Source organism: Paramormyrops kingsleyae, chromosome 14, assembly GCF_048594095.1.
Source record: "Paramormyrops kingsleyae isolate MSU_618 chromosome 14, PKINGS_0.4, whole genome shotgun sequence".
NCBI classification, from domain to species: domain Eukaryota; kingdom Metazoa; phylum Chordata; class Actinopteri; order Osteoglossiformes; family Mormyridae; genus Paramormyrops; species Paramormyrops kingsleyae.
In genome coordinates this window covers 13,552,452-13,570,957 of record NC_132810.1, presented here as the reverse complement: position 1 = coordinate 13,570,957, position 18,506 = coordinate 13,552,452, and the positions used below count along the sequence as shown (strand labels likewise).

Genomic DNA, 18,506 nt, shown 5'->3' with positions numbered 1-18,506 from the left:
ATCAACATTATAAGCTGGAAACTAATTTTCATATTACTCAAAAAAAAAAACCCAAAAGAAATTATGTATTTATTTAGCAATTTATTAAATGGAAGATTGTTCTTTTTGTTTTTATTGCTAAAAATACAAATTTAAAGTTTTATTTACTATGTATTTATATACATATGTGTGTGTGTGTATATATATATATATATTTATATATATACACACATACCTGCACACTTTCCCCTGTGCATGACCTCCCAGTGCCTAGGATTCGCTCGTAACGTTGGTCAGTAGTCAATCCCCTAATCGACCCATTGAGTGAGAGTGACGAGTGACCTCAGGGAGTTCGAGGAGGAGGACCCTGAGGGGGCTCCCAGAATATGGGTCACCTCGCCCATGTGAAGGTCATACTGGGCTTACCTCCACGATGGAGATGAAATGTCAGTGTTGATCCCTCTAGAGCCCCAGGTCTCCAAGGTGGGCTGGTTCGTTGCCTCTCCACTGTGCGAGGCCTTGAAGCACGCCTCTCCACAGATCTGCCCACTGGCTCCCCGAAGCTCTCCGCTGTGTCTAGCAACTGGAAACAGAAATGAAAAATGTGGGCCGAACCCGCAAAAGAGCTCGTCTCTCTTGGCCTGGGTCTGCCAGCTCCAGCCCTGTCTCCTGGTGCCGTGCCTCCAGCATCTGGTCCAGGAAAAGTTGCCGCTGCACCGCCAGCCCCAGGTGCAAGAGATCTAGCCACCCCGTCTCCAGTGCCAGGTCCAGGAGAGGCCACCACCACTCCTCCAGAGCCCAGCCCAGAAGGGGCCTCCACTGCACCTGATCTTCAAGAGTCTGACCCCGAAAGGCCATGGCTTGTCCCGAACCTCTAGAGCCCAGCCCAGAAGAAGCTACCCCCTTCCTGAGCCTCTTGATCCCAGGCTAGCAGGGGCTGCCTTTGCTTCTCCTGTGCCCCAGAGCCCCAGAGTCTTTGCCTCTGCCATGTCCACACTCTAGGCTCCCGACCCAGCGAGGGTCACTCTACTTGAGTCTCAGGCTCGTGACCCTGAGAGGGCTGCTCCTTCTTCGCCTCATCCCTCATGCCTCCGGGTATCTCAGCGCCACCATGTCTTCTGATGTTCTGCGCTGGCTCCAGCCCAGTCTCCTGACATCCCACCAGCTCCAGCCCTGTCTCCTGATGTTCTGCCTGCACCCATTTCATTTCCTGGGAGCCTCCTGGCTCGCCATCAACAGTCTCCGCATCCTTCATCGGCCACTGCCAGGCCGACATCCCACTCCACAGCCACTGCCAGGCCAGGTTGAGCTGACTCAGATGATTCCCAGTCAGGGGACTTTGAGTCCTTAGTCCTGCTCTGTGGGCCAAAACCTCAGCCTAGTGCTCAACCCGGTCCCAAGTCCTTGTGCAAGCTGGGGCTCAGTAGAGGGGCAGACTGAGTTTCCGTCTCCAGGAGGGAGAAACGAGGACACACTCTCTGAGCCGCCACCAAAACCCTGGTCTGTCCAGCGACATCCACCTGGACACGTCTCCTGCTGCATTCTTGCACCCCCTGCTCTTGTCCTGCAGTCCCCTTAGTGCCCTCCTGCTCCTGTCCTGCAATCCCATTAGCACCCTCTGGGCCTGCTGCCCTCTCAGTGCCCACCGAGGCCCTCGGGTCCTGTGGTCCTGATGGACTCCACCTCGAAAATGAATGGGCCCAGGAGGGTCTGCGTCCCAGGGTCGTTGCCCAGTTTCCCTAATTCTGGAAGACTTCCTAGATGCTCTTTGTTTTCGCTCATTGTGCCTTAGCCCCTGGCCCAGTGCCTTGTTTTGCCTTTCCTGTTTTGTGTCCCCAGTGTCCCTGGTCCCTTTGAAGTCTAGTGCTTGTCCCTGGTTCTTTCTCATGTCCCGTATTTGGTCTGTTTCGTCTGTGTGGTGTTATCTGTTGGTTTTTCCTCTTGTCTTGTTGGTTCTATCCCTTTGACCTTTTGTGGTGTCTGTCCCATGTGTGCTGTCAGTCCTGCCATGCCTTGTCCTGTCCAGTATCCTATCTGTTCCCCAGCCCTGTGTGTCCGCCCTGTTGTTTGGTCCATTTGTGCACATCTCCAGTTCGTCCTTCATGCCTGGATTGCATGTCTCGGGGGGGGGGGGGGGGGGGTATTGTCATGTCCTGGTCGCCATGTCTGCCTGACCCTGCTGTCTTCTCTCTCACGTGGCTCTGATAGGCCATCCTTGATGCTTGTTGCCCCTTGTTAGACTATGTATTTAGGTACCCGTTTTTCTCATAACCGCAAGTCTGGTCATTAATGTCACTCCTCTTGTAAGCCCATTTCCACCCCTATTCTAGTCCTCTTGTTTTGTTCCGTTGTGAACTTGTTTAATTCTAGTCCCTGTTTGTTTGAATTTAATTTAATAAAACTCCTTTTGTTTCACCCAAACACCAGTCCTCGAGTCATTTTGTCTGGCATGTTGTGACACATTGATTATTAAAACAATCATGAACACAGTGACAGTTATTTAGAGAATCTAATTTAAAAATAATGTTTCAGCCTCTGCCCTGTGATGGCTTGGAGCCCCATCCTGGGTTGTTCCCTGCTTTGCGCTCATAGCCTCCAGGGGAGGGGTTCCGGACACCCTGCATCCCTGAATAGGACAAGCAGTTACAGAAGATGGATGGATGGTTCAGCCTCTGTTTCTACCCTATGCCTTATTAAAGAGCCAATAAAAAAGCCATCATTAGCTGTGGTCAGAGAATTTGGTAATGGCATCTTTGACCTTAGTGTGAAATACAGACTCAGAACCAAACTATTCTATTCAAAAATACTACTGAAATGCCTGGAAATGTAGGTACTGATTTCATACATTTCATAAATTTAAGAGTTATTAGGTACTTGTACATACTTTTGTTTTATTATGTTGGCAGCCCGATATTTTTATTTTTAATCTATGATGTTTTTAAGAATGTGAAGTGTCTACACCAACTGCAATATATTTGTTTTACAAAACTTCCATCCATCCATTGTCCAACCCGCTTAACCTACTGGGTCGCGGGGGGTCCGGAGCCTATCCCGGAAGCAATGGGCACGAGGCAGGGAACAACCCTGGATGGGGGGCCAGCCCATCGCGAGGCACACTGTTTTACAAAACTTGAATATGTGTAATTAAATTAATTAAATACATTTTTATGAGCACGTATCTTATATGTATATATGTGCACACATGCATACGTATAGCTGTAACCTTAGGAAGTGGCACTGTACACAGCCCCCTGATCATGGCTCTTTGGCAGCTTGATGAATTAGGACTGACACTTGCCAGAATGGATGCCCTCCGAGTCAGCTGCCAGTTGAGCATTTGCGCTATGTTAATTGAATTGGCAATTTCTGAAAAGTTACTTTCCTTTGGGCTTTGATGAGGCAGGAGCTGCTGTTTAGCTGCTGTAATCCCAAATTTGAGAATAAGTGTGTAAGCTTCACTAGAAATTATTGCAGATTTTATATGTCAGGGGCCTCATTGCCAATTTTCATTGAATTAAATTATCAATATCAATAATGGCTGTTCATGTAGCTCTGTGATTGCCACTAGTCTAAGAACAAAAATGCATGTTTTACAAAATATATGTGTTGTGTATAATAATAAATACATTTTTATTCTTATTTAATACTAATTTAATTCAAATTGAGTACAGAATTAGTTACATGAAAATAAATCTGTATTCAAGCAATAAAAAAGTATATTATCAAATGTCACAAAAATAGACGGTCCTTGCACTCATTACTACACTTACAGAATGTGCCCTTCCTAATAATTATTATAAGTGTGCAAGTATCTAACCCTAAATACAGAAATCATAGCACGTTATATTTCAGATTCTGATGTTATATTAATTAGTTGCAACTGAAACTGAAGATACTATTAATTTTGCTAGGGTAGCAGCATGGTTTGGCACGGTGATGCAGTGGTTAGCACTGTTGCCTTACCCCTCAGGAAGTAGTGTTTGAGTCTCTGCCCCGGTTCTATGTGTGTGGGGTTTCGTCTGGGTTCTCTAGTTTTCCCTACACACCCCAATAATAAGCTATGGTAGCTTCCATGACCTTGCATATAAAATGCAGCATGCAGAATACACCTCTTACTTTCTGAGGAGCTAGTCAAAAAAATTGATATAGAAAAATGACTGTGGCAGAATATACAGTATATATTTTTTTTAATTGTATTTACAGTTAACAAGGTTTCTGAACTATGTAAAGACCCGAATTATACTTTTTTAAATAAAATGATTTCCCTAATTTAATAAATAAATGACTTTACAAAAGTGAATGACTCGGTGCCCCTTTCCAGCCAATATGTGAATTCATTTCATGCAGATTCGGTGCCCCCAGCAAAAACTGCTGGAAATCATATAAATCAGTACGTTCTGGTCTCAAATGTTCAGCCAAGGAACATTTGCTTATATTCACTTTTAATACAGTGTGCAATTGGTGTGGAACTTATGACCAATTGTCAGAAAATCAGGAAAAATAAGTCTCACTAGAAAATGATATGTATTTATAGCCCGATAAACCTGACCAGGATAAGGAATTAGAAGATGCATGGATGGATGGATGTAATTGTAACAGTAGGTGGTAAAGCACCTTGTCATACTTATACCATATGTAGAGCCATCTCATCCAGAGAATTAGCTATCTGCTAATGGACATACTTTGTGAAGGTTACAATTCCTGGTTGGGTCCACATGTGCTAATGGTGAGTCACCTTGCGACAGAGTCCTGCACGGGTCCACTTTTGGAGACCTGCACCCGCCCGCACCCGCACAGTACAGCATCACACACGCCCGTGCACCCGTGATTATTTCAAAGTTAAATCCGCACCCGCCCGTGCCCATTAACATTCCGGCCGTTACCCGCCCGTACCCGTGATAAATTACACACAATTATTTTTTCTATGCACCTCTCAACGTGACAAGCGCTAGGCCTACATGAATTTTGAATTGAAACGAAAAAGTCCGTTTAACACAAAATCAAATCAGATAGATCTAATGGTGCGTTCGTTTTTCTCTCGGAACTCGGAAATTCCGAGTTGAGTGACATCACGTCCGACAATCTCCCGTTCGAGCTACCCACATCTCGGAACAAACATGGCTGCCTCCATGAACACGTTGCTGTGTATTGTTGCTTTATATTTTAGCAGATTTGGAGTTTTACAAATGAAGAAAATGGAGAAATTTAGATTTTTCCGAGAGACAAACAAGAAACACGAACTAGTCAAACCACATTAAAAGCTTTCTAAAATATTTTAGTACATTCATAGCGATATTCTTTTTTCGAACAGTAAATAAACTACAAACAAACCAAGTCGCCATGTTGAAATTACGTCACAAGGGCAACTCGGGCAACAAAATCTTATCCGACTTCAACGTCATAAAAGGGGCGTGTTTCCGACGGGAAGTGATGTTTTTCGTGACGTATCGTGACGTTTTCATCCGAGTTCCGACTTGGAGAGAAATAATCGAACGCACCATAAGCTATCCATACTGTGACGAGCGTGAAAGAGAGAACACGACGACACGCTTCTGCAAGGAATGTTTGTCGAGGTGGTTCTAATGGTGCGTTCGATTATTTCTCTCCAAGTCGGAACTCGGATGAAAACGTTACGAAACGTCATGAAAAACGTCACTTCCCTTCGGAAACACGCCTATTTTATGACGTTGAAATCGGACAAGATTTTGTTGTCCGAGTTGTCCCAGTGACGTAATTTCAACATGGCGGCTTACACACTCAACAGTAATTCTATTTTATAAATCTTTAAAAATGTTTATTTTGTTAAATGTATTGTTATAAATGTAATTGCACGTGTTCGATTTAGAGAATATCATATCATAACAGTATCCTACCATGCAATATCAGATTTTTACCAGACTTGTTACTGTCTTTGGTTTGTTTGTAGTTTGTTTGCCTCTCGAAAAAAGAATATCGCTATGAATGTACTAAAATATTTTATAAAGCTTTTAATGTGGTTTGACTAGTTCGTGTTTCTTGTTTGTTTGTCTCTCGGAAAAAATAATCTCACTTCAAATCTGCTAAAATAGAACGCTACAACACATAGCAGCATGTTCATGGAGGCAGCCATGTTTGTTCCGAGATGTGGGTAGCTCGAACGGGAGATTGTCGGACGTGATGCGTTCGTTCGTGGTGCGTTCATTTTTCTCTCGGAACTCGGAAATTACGAGTTGAGTGACATCACGTCCGACAATCTCCCGTGCAGGACTGCCTTGCGATATTTACTACTTCTGATATATACAAGGTCTGATGCCTTTACTTTCTCGCTGAGGGAAGGACACGCACTTTTTAAAATGTATGCCTGCACTACGTGTATTTAAATTGTTGTATTTTGGTATTTAATAAATTGCAGAAGTATTTTCTGTCTAATCATAATGCTATGACAGTAGCCTGTTCACTAAACTTGTGGAAGCTATATGATATGTTCTCGATGTCACAGAGAGACACGGACAAGGTGGCAGTGCAGGGCAACCCTCAAACTCCCACTCACATTTTCACACATCCATTCATGGCTTTGCATAAATTTGTGGATAGGCACAATTTTTGGAATAGTCAATGGAGACAACTGATGCAAGCTGGCATCCATGTGTTACCCTGCCTATCAACACAATGCCTTCAGATTCTTTCTTTCATAGATATGACATATCTGTTACTGTTCATTTGTATTCATAATGTCTAAAAAATTTTTATTTTTGCGTGCAAGGTTTCAGGTGGTATGATGGTGCAGTGCTTAGCACAGTCTCCTCATACCTCTAGGATCTGGGTTCAAGTGTCTGCGGGTTCCGTGTGTTTGGGCTTTGCATGGTGTCCCTGTGTCATTATGGGGTTTCCCCCCACAGTCTGAAAACATGCTGAGGCTGATTGGAGTTACCAAATTTACAGGGTTTTTTGGAAAATCTCGAAAAAGACATTTTGGTTCATTGATTCAGGGTCTTATAAAAATTATTATTAAGCTAACTAGTTTCTTAGTAATTTTTAAAAAATATTTAAAGTATTTCTAATTTATGCCTAACATGCCTATAAATATATAAAATGACAGCTAAAACACACACCTATCCATCATCTAACTGCTTTTGCTGGTCAGGGTCATGGGGGTAAAAAAAGTATACTGTACATTTATCACTGTATTTTCCATTCATAATTTTTGCGTGTGATTCATGCTATTATTTCTGCAGTTCAGGGAAAATTTACTGCTGCTAGGTGACATGCTACATCTGTGTCTGAATGAGGATTTCCTCTGCAAAGCAGACCTCCTCAAGGGCTGCCTTTTTATCTGCTCTGCCTCAGTTTCACTAGCTATGTAATAACTTTAATAGTATTATAAATAAATACTGCTATAAACCAGTACTTAAATAATAATAAAAAGCAATAATAGATTTCAAAGCAGAAAATATAGTGTAAAATATGATGTCCCTAAAATAAAATATTTTTCTTTGTCACTATCTTCTTCCTGAACTATTTCTTATAATCATATCAATAGACATTCATTCCCTTGTAACAGCTGACTCTTTGTCCAGAAAAGGTAAGCTGCACTTAGTTCATTAGTCTATATATATATATATATATATATATATATATATATATATATATTACCTTTTCTCCTAGAGAGTCTTTACTCTTCAGTATACTTTGAAAAGATTGGGCTGAGTTCACATTCATGGACCAGTAAAAATGCTAAATAATATAGAAAATCATATTTATTATACATTCTCGTATGAATGTGTAAATCGAACGATGCTCATTTGTTTTGATTAGACCAACAGCTTCATGATTAATGTAGAATTAATGGGATATGTAAATAATAGACTACTAATCTGTGAAAGCCCAAATTTGAAAACTGCCCTAAGAAAACAGATGCACTTCCTGCTAGCATTTCCAAATGGAAAGATGTTTACACAGCTCACGTTGCTATGTCTTTGGGTTTGGAGTTATTTGGCTATGTAGTTTAGAGTAGACTCTCCCACTGCAGTATAGACAGGCTGAAATACGCACTGCTGTTTCTGCCTGCACATTTCTGCATTATAGAATTTCATGTGCCCCTGAGTCTCCAGTGGATATTGAAAAAGGGATTTGATGGCCTTTATTTCCTATAAGCCCATGAAGCATATTGTTTCATTTTCAAAAAAAATGTTGTTTTATATATTTTGGAATCTTTTTGGAATCATTTTTGTTTTTTGCTTAATTTTTGTTTTGCTAACTAATTGATAGCAATCAAATTGTTAGTCATTTAGGCACGCTATTGGGTTGAAAGTGTTTAAAAAAGCTTGTGTTGTTGGCAGTCTTAGTCTGAAACATTATTCATAACCATATGGTTTGAAACTCAAGGGAGTCACAACCTCTGTATACATTAAGGAAGAGTATTTATCTAAGAAGTTTCTGCAAAAATATTGTATAATTCAATAGTTGGATTGCACATTAAAAGTATAAATGAAATCAATAAAATTTACCTCATTTCAAAAAGTAAGAACATTTAATGTATTTAATGTACTTGCTCTGAGTTCAAAATAAAAAAAACCTGTGAAATGCCAGAGGAATACCATGGCTTTGGCAGCTTCATGACCACGTACCTCAGCTAATATGAAGAAAATGAAGCAGATTCATAAAGCAAAATATTACAGATCAATATGCAATTACACGCTTCTCTGTATGTGATCAAACATCAATGGTAGCAAGTAGAATTGGATCTCCAGCTGCTTTTTATATGAGACAGCGCAGTGGCTGATTTTCATTGGGGGGGAAAGTGCTGTATTGGGTGGGGTGGCTATGCACAGCAAGCTGTGGGAGATGCTGATTGGGTCTGAGGTACCTGTCCAAATCACCGACACAGTTAAACAGAACTCAGCATTTGGCATGGGACTTTAAGGTGGACAGCAGCTCCTGAGAGCTGTGCCAGTTTGACATTTTAATGACTTTATCATAAAAATATTCGCCACATTCAGTTTGCAGTTCAGAAAGATCCCCAAGGTCAAGAATTTTTTATAGTTTAAAGTCATCCATCATTATTTCCATGTTAGGCTCTTTTGCCTGGACAGAACCAAATGAGATGAGGTTTATTTTTACATGGATAAAATTTAATATGAACCAGTGTTATTTCACATCGGCAAAGCAGTGGAAGGACTGGTCATTTCAAAATGCTAAGAATCACACAGCTGCTGAATAGTATGAAAGGAATGATTTTCAGTGCTGTCTGGGTTGGCGTATAGAGGACGATAATTGGACTTGGTCAAGTGTGCTTTGATCTTTGGTGCTTCTTTAATGCTCTACATGAGCGGCTGAGCTACATCTATAAGTGCTGGCTCCGCTGCAGCAGGCGTCTCTGCAGGGCTGCTCAGACGTGCCTTCTGTGGACTTTGACCCACCGTAGCGTGCCCAGAGTTGCCCGCCAGTTTGAGTCCCGCTCCTGGCGTGTTCCTGGCTCTCCTTGGATCTGCAGCTTGTTGTTCACTGAAGTTGCCCATTTCGGTTCTGACCTGTACGTGGCTGGGAAATGGCTCATGCATCTCTAGTAGCACTGTGCTGGTTGACTGTCTGGCTGCTGTCTTTTCTGCTCACCGTATTTGGCACCAGCCTCAGCCCTCAGGGAGAAAGAGAGCTAAATGCTTAAAGCATAACTGGAGGGGAGAAGAGTGTTTACCATGCCTGTGCTGGCCTGGGAATAGGCTGAAGGACAGCAGCCTTTACTCCTGCTGCTTCTGCCCAGCTCAGGTCCAGAGGGGGTCCTGCTCCCTGACTCCACCCTTTCCCCAGCTTTACTCAGTGGAGGCCCTGTTTACTACTGGTCCTTGAGAGTCTTTAATGGCCATCCACTGCTTTTATTACATCATTAATTGCACTTAATGCAGCCACATTACCCGAACGCTTGGCTAAGCTCTGAAAATTAAGTACAGAGCACTTTGTTATAAAATTCACCGTAATGAGCTCTAGTGGGACAAGGTCTGTTAAGTTTGAAATTACCGCAGGCCATTTTTTTTTTTTTTTTTTTGCAGAACGGCGCATGGTGCGTCTGCCTACTTTAAAGTTGGAGTCTTGAAGAAAATGCCCTGAGGGTGCTGTTCTCTGGTTACTCTGCTGCGGAATCAATGCCACAATATTATCCCTCATTTACTGCAGGCCTTGTGCTGCTGGGTTGTTTATGCAAGTGCTGAGTATGGCATCGTGTACCGTCCTGGCTGTGCAGCCATTGACTGGTGTTACTATATTTTCACTGGTAGCCTCATGGTGTCTACAGCAGCCTGGGCAGTTATTCCATATCAGTGCCGTGAACTTACCACCACCTTTGTCCCTGTGTGATATGATCCTGCTGGAAAGTATGTGTTATTAATGCTTCTTTGTGTCATGCTTTACAACTATCAAGCTTATAATAACGATTAATGTTTCTGTATTGTTCTGTATAGCCTCTGATTTCTCTGATGCTCGTTCAGGCTGCATCTGGTTCCTGTACCTTCTCCTCTTGCTCTCCCTTCCCTCAGATGAGTTTGCCTTTAAATACTGGCTTTTCTAGCGGTTACCCCAAAGCATACATTTAACAGGTAGACATGAGACACGTTATTCACTGACTGGGAAGGTGATGAGTAGGAGGGACAGTCGGAGACAGGTGACTGTAGTTGTGATGTCACAGTGTGCTCTGCTTGTCTCCTTGCCAGCTATAGGGGCTCAGCGCAGGAGGAATCCCAACGCCGTGGCATCCGAGATCTTCGAGCCACACCTGGGCAGCCACATCCTGCAGGTAGGAGCAAAACTCCACTCCAGACTCACTGCAAGCCGGGCGGCCTTCCAGCTGGCGTCCTGACTCGTCCACTCCTGTCTTGTCAGTTCCATGAGTTGCCCTGTGCTCACAGACTTCCCCTCTGTTGTACTCAGTTTTTATAACAGGTTCACGGGGTTTATATGTGCTTTAAATGACTGGCATTCAGTGAAGTGTGAAAGTAATTATCTAACATTTGGTAATTGGGCATTTGTGGTAAGAGCTCAGATAATCCTTACTTAGATAACCTCCATCAACACGCAGCATGACATACGATGGCACCAGTGTGCAGGAGTCAGAGGGGTCTCATCTGCCTGAATACCTTTTTCCATATATATATATATATGTATAAAAAAATGTATCTGTGTGTCTGTGGATCAGGTTTGTATTACATTGTGGGGACTAAATGTTCCCCACAATGTAATAAAAACCTGTTATTTATTCTATTGTGGGGACAATTTTTAGGTTCCACAAAGAACTATCAATGCAATCAAAAAATAAAAAATGCCAGAAGTCTCGTATTTAGTTTGGTTACTTATGGTTAAGGTTAGGGCTGGGTAGGGGTTAAGGTTGTCATGTCGGGATTAGAGTTTTCCCCATAGAAATTAATGGAGAGTCCCCACAAAGATATATTTACAAACCTGTGTGTGTCTGTGTGTGAGCTAGGTCCACAAGGTTCACAGTTCGGTACTAACCTTTGGGTTTACAGTTTGCTTCAATTTTGGTACATCAGAGAAAAGAGAAATTGTTTTGGAATTATTTATTTATTAATGCTAAACAAAAACACAATTATGAACAGTTATAAACCAAAGGCAAAGTGGCTGTTCACTTCTCTGAATCACAACACTTGCACATAAAAAAAATATGTAAAATAAACATTAAAAATCGAAAATTTAACAATCATAATAAACCAAATACCATGTTCTGTTCTGTGTACGGTTGCAGTATAGTCAGCATAATTAATTTTGCCGGTATGAATTTTCTAGCAAAAGTTTCTTAAATGCCATGAGAAGACTAACCTGCAGAGGCTGTTTCTGCTTCGCTGCCTCGCTCCAGTCGTACACACACTCAGGTGATGTCATTTCAAATGAGTCGGCACAGGGGATGTTTCCAGCACCATATCCAAGTTTGGTATAACAGAGCCACCAGACAGTTAGGTGTTGTTGTAATGTTTCAAGAAACCAATATGTTCTCAAACCACTGATTATGACTGACTGTAACCAGCGTCAACTGTAACCACAGTCACAATTAGCTTAATGTTTTCTGTGTTGAACATCTACTTGTGAATTTAGGTTCACCTCATAACAGTAAACATATTTATTTGTTTCCTTGTGCTTACCGAACCAACAAATATGTTTAATATTAAATATATATGTAATGTGGTAAAATTCTTATAAGACAGCTGGGAGTTTCTTAAAAAGAGCATTAGCTACAGTAATGTTCTGCTATAAGTATGAAGGAATGCAATGCCCATTACAGTGGCTCATTATTACCTGCCTCACTGATCATACGTCATACATAAAAATTACATTTCTTATTTAAGACCTCTCTTTTATTTAGCCATATGGGGCTCTATCTGTCCAAACCCATCGTCCGTATTTAAACATATATATAAAAGGACATGGATGGACTGATAGTGTTAGTCAAAAAGATGTTGGAGTTCAGAGCTGCAAAGATTCTGCTTTGTAAGTCAAAACACTGTGCGGAAAGAAGAATGGCGAAAAAATGGCCACTGGTCTTTCCAAGTGGCGGTCTTTGGCTGTGCGAGGAGAGCTGTGAAATCCCCGGCTGTGCTTTTGCTGGGAAGCCCAGCTTGTTATATGCAGAAGGACGTGAGCGAGAAGAAAGGAGAGTCCCCCAGCGTCGGCGTGCTTGCAAGAGCAGAGTGACAGCCATATTTACTGTTGCTGTGTTGTAATAAGCGTGTACAATATTGGAAGTGACATCTTTGTGGGTTTACTTAGATCTCCTGGTTTAGGGAGGGAGAAAAATCTGTCTGTTGTGGTTAAGGACACACGTTTTATAAAGGAGACAAAGAACGGTGTTGACTGGAGTTTAATGTCTAGCAGGAGAAGCGCTGCACACAAGTCATCTTTACAGAAATGTGCAGAAATAATAATAAAGAAAAACAAATTACAGAAAAAAATCTTCCTGCAATCTCAATGAAAATTACCTTTCAGGCTGTTAAGTGTGACAAGATAGTGGAAATTTATAATGAACATCGATAGCAGGCCGAAAGTCTGTCGAGGCGTGGCCTTTGGAAGGAAGGACTTGTTCCTGGCAAATTGTCCTCATTAATCTTCAGCTTAATTGATTGTGAAAAGTTTTAGGATGACATTTTTAAAAAGCATGCTCCGCTGGTGATTGATTTTGGGAAAATGAACTAATAATGAATGCAAGGCAGTCATTACTTGTTGAGCTCAGCAGCTAATTTTAGACAGATTAGACTGTGTTTGATAGTGCTTAATAAAGAAGGGGGATGATGAAGTCTTAGCAATCTACCTGCATGCTCTGGGCCCAGGCACCCCCCAGTCCTGCTGGAGTCCTCTGTAACCAGCTCCACTGATGGGGCTTTAACTGAGAAATCAGTGGCAGGAATACTGAACGCGTCTGACGACTGTGTTTCTCACGCTCAGCCCAGGCAAGTATATAAATACTCTCTTCTTCCTGAGCCCGCAGTGATTCTAAAGAATACATTTTGGGGTTAATGTTGACAGAAAGTATTTCAGTTTTTTTTTTAACTTCCCGAGTAGCTTTAACGTTTTAATCGTTTAATCGTTTTAACAAGTTGGAGTAGCAAGACATTCACATCGAAAAAAGTAACCCTGTAATATGTGGTGTAGTTCTGTTGGACCTGGACTGGCTTTTACTGGTGGTCCAGATGCTTTGAGTGCTTTGCTAGCTCTGCGACTAGCTCTGTCCCCTGTCATTGTTTGACTCCTCTAACTTCATGCATGATGACAGGTCCTTTCTGTCTTTTAGAAAGGTGCTGAATAAATAAGCTGTGTTTTATTGTTTAGACTAATCAATGAATTGATGTTATGTGCACACAGCTCTAGGGGCAGCCAAGAATCCTCCTAATTTCAGGGTATACTAGAGCTCCAGCTTCTTTTCCTCTTTTTTTTGGTTCTCGTTTGGTCATATTTTTTTCCATGCATATCAAATAAGCAATATGAGCAGAAGTGTTTATATGATTTCACAGCTGAGAAAAAAATTTGGGAAATGGAAGATTAATAAGGAGACAGGAAGTGCAGCCCATTTCTGGGAGTAACAGGTTAACAGTGGGGGGCGCCACCACGTCTCCTGTTGTATGAGCCCTTCTCACCGGATTCCTGCGTCACCCCCTTGCTGGGCAGCCCCGCCACCACATCCCCTGCCTCCCTGCGCTCGTCCCTTTCTCCTCGGCTGACGGTAATCGCTGCCGCAGGTCCCCGGCTGCGGTGCGGGCAAAATGACAGCTCTCAGAGCACCGTGTTGACCGTTTTGTCGTCCCCTGCTGAGTGTTGTCATTTCTGTAGTCGCTGGGCTGTATTGAATCCGACAGCAGCAATAGGTCATTAACAGAAATGGGAGATGTCCTCTGGCAGGCAGCAAAAAAGCCTCACCGCTTCCTAAATAATAGTATTTATGCACAAAATAGTTTGCACAAAATAAATTATACTTGCACAGATACTTTTTAAAAGCAGCATGAAAGGCTTTGCTTTCTGTGAAGGGCAAACATCCATGGTGGGGGGGGGGGGGCAGAGACAGCCCCCTAACATAACCACCGTTAAAAGCTGCTGTGTGTGATTTAGGCCCATATAGTCAAGTGGTTTATCAAACATTGAGCATGTTAATCATGTGATAGGTCTGGGGCACCCTGACCTTTCACTAGCAGCTCTCCATCCTTGTGTCCTGAAATGCCACCCCCCACCGGCCCGCACAGCCTCTGAGCACGCCATTAAACCCCAAAGTACAAAATGTTAGCCACTTCCTCTCTTCCTACATCAGATATTCTATAGTATCCGTGAAAGGAGAAGAGGTTTTTTTGTTTCAGATTATTTATAGAGGAATTTTCATGAACATTGTATTTTTGTTCAACGCACAACTTCCTCACTGTGCCTGAAAGTTTTATTAAGAAATTTTGTACACTTTGGCATGTCAGATGGAAACATGAAAAGCAAGCCTGGTTTGAAGTAGCTTTTATTGGTAAAGAATACGGCACTCAGGCTTTTAAAGATGAATGGGGGCAGCTCACACAGGGAGATGGACAGACAGCCTTAATTACAGGGTATCTGCTGGAATAAAGAGGCCGCAATGCGTCCATCAGCAGCTGTGGCGAGTGAGACTGTCAGGACACCAAACAAGTCTTAATACAGCACATTTATTAGGGTCCTGCGACAGATTCTTTCATCTTGATTTGTTTATGTGGATTTTTGTCTGTTTGTTTTTGTGTGTTCTGTGTTGAGCGTGCGTGCCTTTTCCGGTGTAGATCTGTGTGATAATGGGGCTTAGTTTCAAAAAGGCATTTTAAAACCCTTCGATCTCCACACCGGAGGGAACCAAAAGACGCTGGCGTTAGAAATGACAGCTGTTTACATTTGCATAACATCAAGGAGGAGCTAGGCACCGTCTTTGAGGCAGGCTGCGTGCAGCTGTCACATGTTGTAATCGCAGGTTGATTTGTGATTCGGGAAAATCGCCATTATGGCACTGAGCACCCGGTGTGAAGAGTCACTGATGAGAACTTTGTTAATTTCTGCAAAATCCTAAAATGGCCAGCCCAAACCCAAACAAGAGCAGCAGTCTTTTGTTCCTCTGTCTTTGTGCTGCGCTGTCTGTGTGCTGATCAGCCAGTCTGTTGGCTGAGGGCTTGTTATTTCTGTTGTCCAGCCACTAAAGCCTCTCATTAATGAAGAAAATGTACAGCCCATTTTTTTTGTCTTTTCATTCTCACCAGACAAAACAGTTTTTGAAATTTGACCTGATACAATGCCAGTCAAAAATTTGGGACACACTTGCTTTTAATGGATTTGTTATTTGCTGTAGAAGATTTCATGGCGATGAAGTAATACATATCAAATTTTGCGACAACCTCAGCAAGTGTTCAACATGTCAAGATTTTCTCAAATTGTAGACCCTTCAAAATAGCCCCTTCAAAATTTGCTTTGACACTTGACACTCTTGGCATTTATTCAACCAGCTTCCTGATGTAGCCCCCTGGAATGCTTCTCCAACAGTCCTGAAGGAGTTTCCACAAGCTCTGGGCACAAGTTGTCTACCTTGCTTTTACTCTTCAATCCAGCTCATCCCAAAGCAGCTCTGTAGAGGTCAGGTTGTGGCTTGTGGGGCCAGGTCATCTGTCGTTGCACTCACACTCACATTATCTTGTTGTAAAACAAATAATTTTCAGTCGGTTGGTGTGTCCAGACTTTTGACTGGCACTCTGTCTTGAGGACACTGGCTTTTTCTCCCAGATAGTCTAGAGATTGAGCGTCTCTATTACTGCCCCCCCACCCCCAGTGATGTACATGTGTGTGGAGCTACACGGTGCGCTTCAGTGAGAAGACTTCCCTGTTTTAATGTATCATGGCTGTGTGCAAGTGATCATTTCAGAAATTTAACTGCATGTAAAATGTACTTGATGTACTGCGCTTTTATGTGACAAATGATATAAAACCCTACAAAATTTCTCCTGATTATGCATGTGTGCAGCTTACGCCCACCTAGATTATACAAAATGTAGAAGATTGCAACCCAGTGTTGCAACCCATCATTTGATGTAGATATATATTTTTTTATTATTTTTGAAAGCTTATGAAATAAAAATAAAATGAAAAAAATGCAATTATATGGTGACTGTGATAACAGTTCGAGATCCAATATTTCTTAGTTGCCTGATCCCTCAAATGTTAGTTTGCTTCTTGTTTGCTATTCTTCTGTTCTAAGCAAGTAGAACCATGGAAAAAATTAAGACACCACTCTGTATTTTTAAACAAACTTGCATTTTTAAATCCTGGTTTTATCTTGGTCCTGCTGGCAGAAGGCAACCGTCTAATGCTAGAGATGACCGTTAACTTATCCGACAGTTTCTCATGAATTGTGGAATGACATCAAGTGATGCTGAAAAGGAATGGGAAACGTTAATTGTAGGTGTGAAGTACATTGCTAGGACAGTCTCTATCAGGCTTTTGGAAGCAGGAATGAAATCCAGCAAAGCAAGGAAGAAGCCCTTCATTAATGAGAAGATCCAGGCTTGAGTTAGCAACAAAATATATATTATTCACAGATGCACACCCATTAGAATAGAATAGAATAGAATAGAATAGAATAGAATAGAATAGAAAGACTTTATTGTCATTATACTGGAGCACGGATTCTACTTGTACAGCCAAATTGCAGTGGCTAATTCTAAAGTGCAGACATATACGGACATTATGTTTGCATACAAACAGCATTCTGCAATAGACAGTTGTATAACAGACGTAGTAAGTAGTAAATAGTGATACAATAGTAATGCAATAACACACAGTGTAAAGTGTTGTATTATAGTATATTAGTATATAGTATACTATAGTATAGTATTATAGTATTCAGTTATTGCACATTACCTCTTCCAGTTATTGCACATTACCTCTTCCAGTTATTGCACATTACCCATGTGGCAGTATTGCAGTTATTGCACAATACCCATGTGGCAAGTGAAGTATTCTGTGGTTATTGCACATTTATTGAGAAATGAGTGAAACAAAAAATCATGCTGTGGTCTCTTAATTTTTTCCAGGCCTCCATGTCAGGGACTTTTCTTCTGTGGCTCAAGACCTCATCCAATGTAATGGGGCACAGTTTACATAGATGGGGTCGATGGATTGACAGGCAGGGCTGATACAAGCTGTAATGTCCAGGTGAACAGGCTGATGACATTCCAGAGGAGAACTCACAGGCTATTCTGTACAGGTATCCAAATGCCACAGGTAGCTCGTCAGTATAGGTCTCTGTTTTCCACATAGAGATTTCAGCAAAAATCTTTCTCACACCAAGTAGTAAATGAGGGGATTAATAAATATGTCCTTTTATGGTGTCCTTCCATGTTTAGTCATATAAATCGCAAGATGAGAAAAGTGTTATGAACCGTTCTCAAGAGGTACCTTTCATTCTTAGATATCGCTTACAGTCATGCTCAGAAAATAAGTTTTATAAAGTACTTCTGTTTTTCTAATAGTATATACGTACTAAGCCAATTAACAAAAACTGTTGCTTCAAAATATGATCATGGGAATTTCTGCTATTGATTAATATGCTCAAACCCATATAACCATTAAGGCAAGGCCTTTAGTTACTTTTTTGGTAAATTTAAAACTTAACAAATAATATGGTATCATTTATAATATTGTTTCATCTATCCTGGTCAATTGCAGGTTTAATTTGTTTCTGCATTTTTTTAATCATGAAGCACACGCTTAATCAATCAATTTTTTACTGCACTTATGCAAAGGTCAGGGTGATTGGTATTTAAACTGGGCTAAATTGTTGGGTCACTACTGATCTTAGAACATCAGTAATGAATTTAACATGAAACAAATTCATATAACATATAACACAAAACATATTTTATCCCTCAGCTAATTAACCTTAGAATATCATGGCTTGTTCTTTCTGTTGCCCTGTTTTGCATGCATATTTTAGATGAGACATTTTCTGATGTCTTAAAATAATTGTGGAATTACGTTACACACAGTCATCACCAGCTTTGATAAATCTCATT

The 18,506-nt window shown here is 41.5% G+C and overlaps 1 protein-coding gene across 3 annotated transcripts in view; it reads left to right on the top strand.

Annotated features, from left to right (window-relative positions):
• npas3 (neuronal PAS domain protein 3) overlaps positions 1-18,506 on the top strand; it is a 283,122-nt gene that overhangs the window by 132,153 nt on the left and 132,463 nt on the right. For all 3 annotated transcript variants that reach the window (XM_023833583.2, XM_072699341.1, XM_072699342.1), the window contains exon 4: positions 10,662-10,744. In XM_023833583.2, the coding sequence (XP_023689351.2) occupies positions 10,662-10,744 (83 nt within the window). The remainder of the gene's footprint in view (positions 1-10,661; positions 10,745-18,506) is intronic.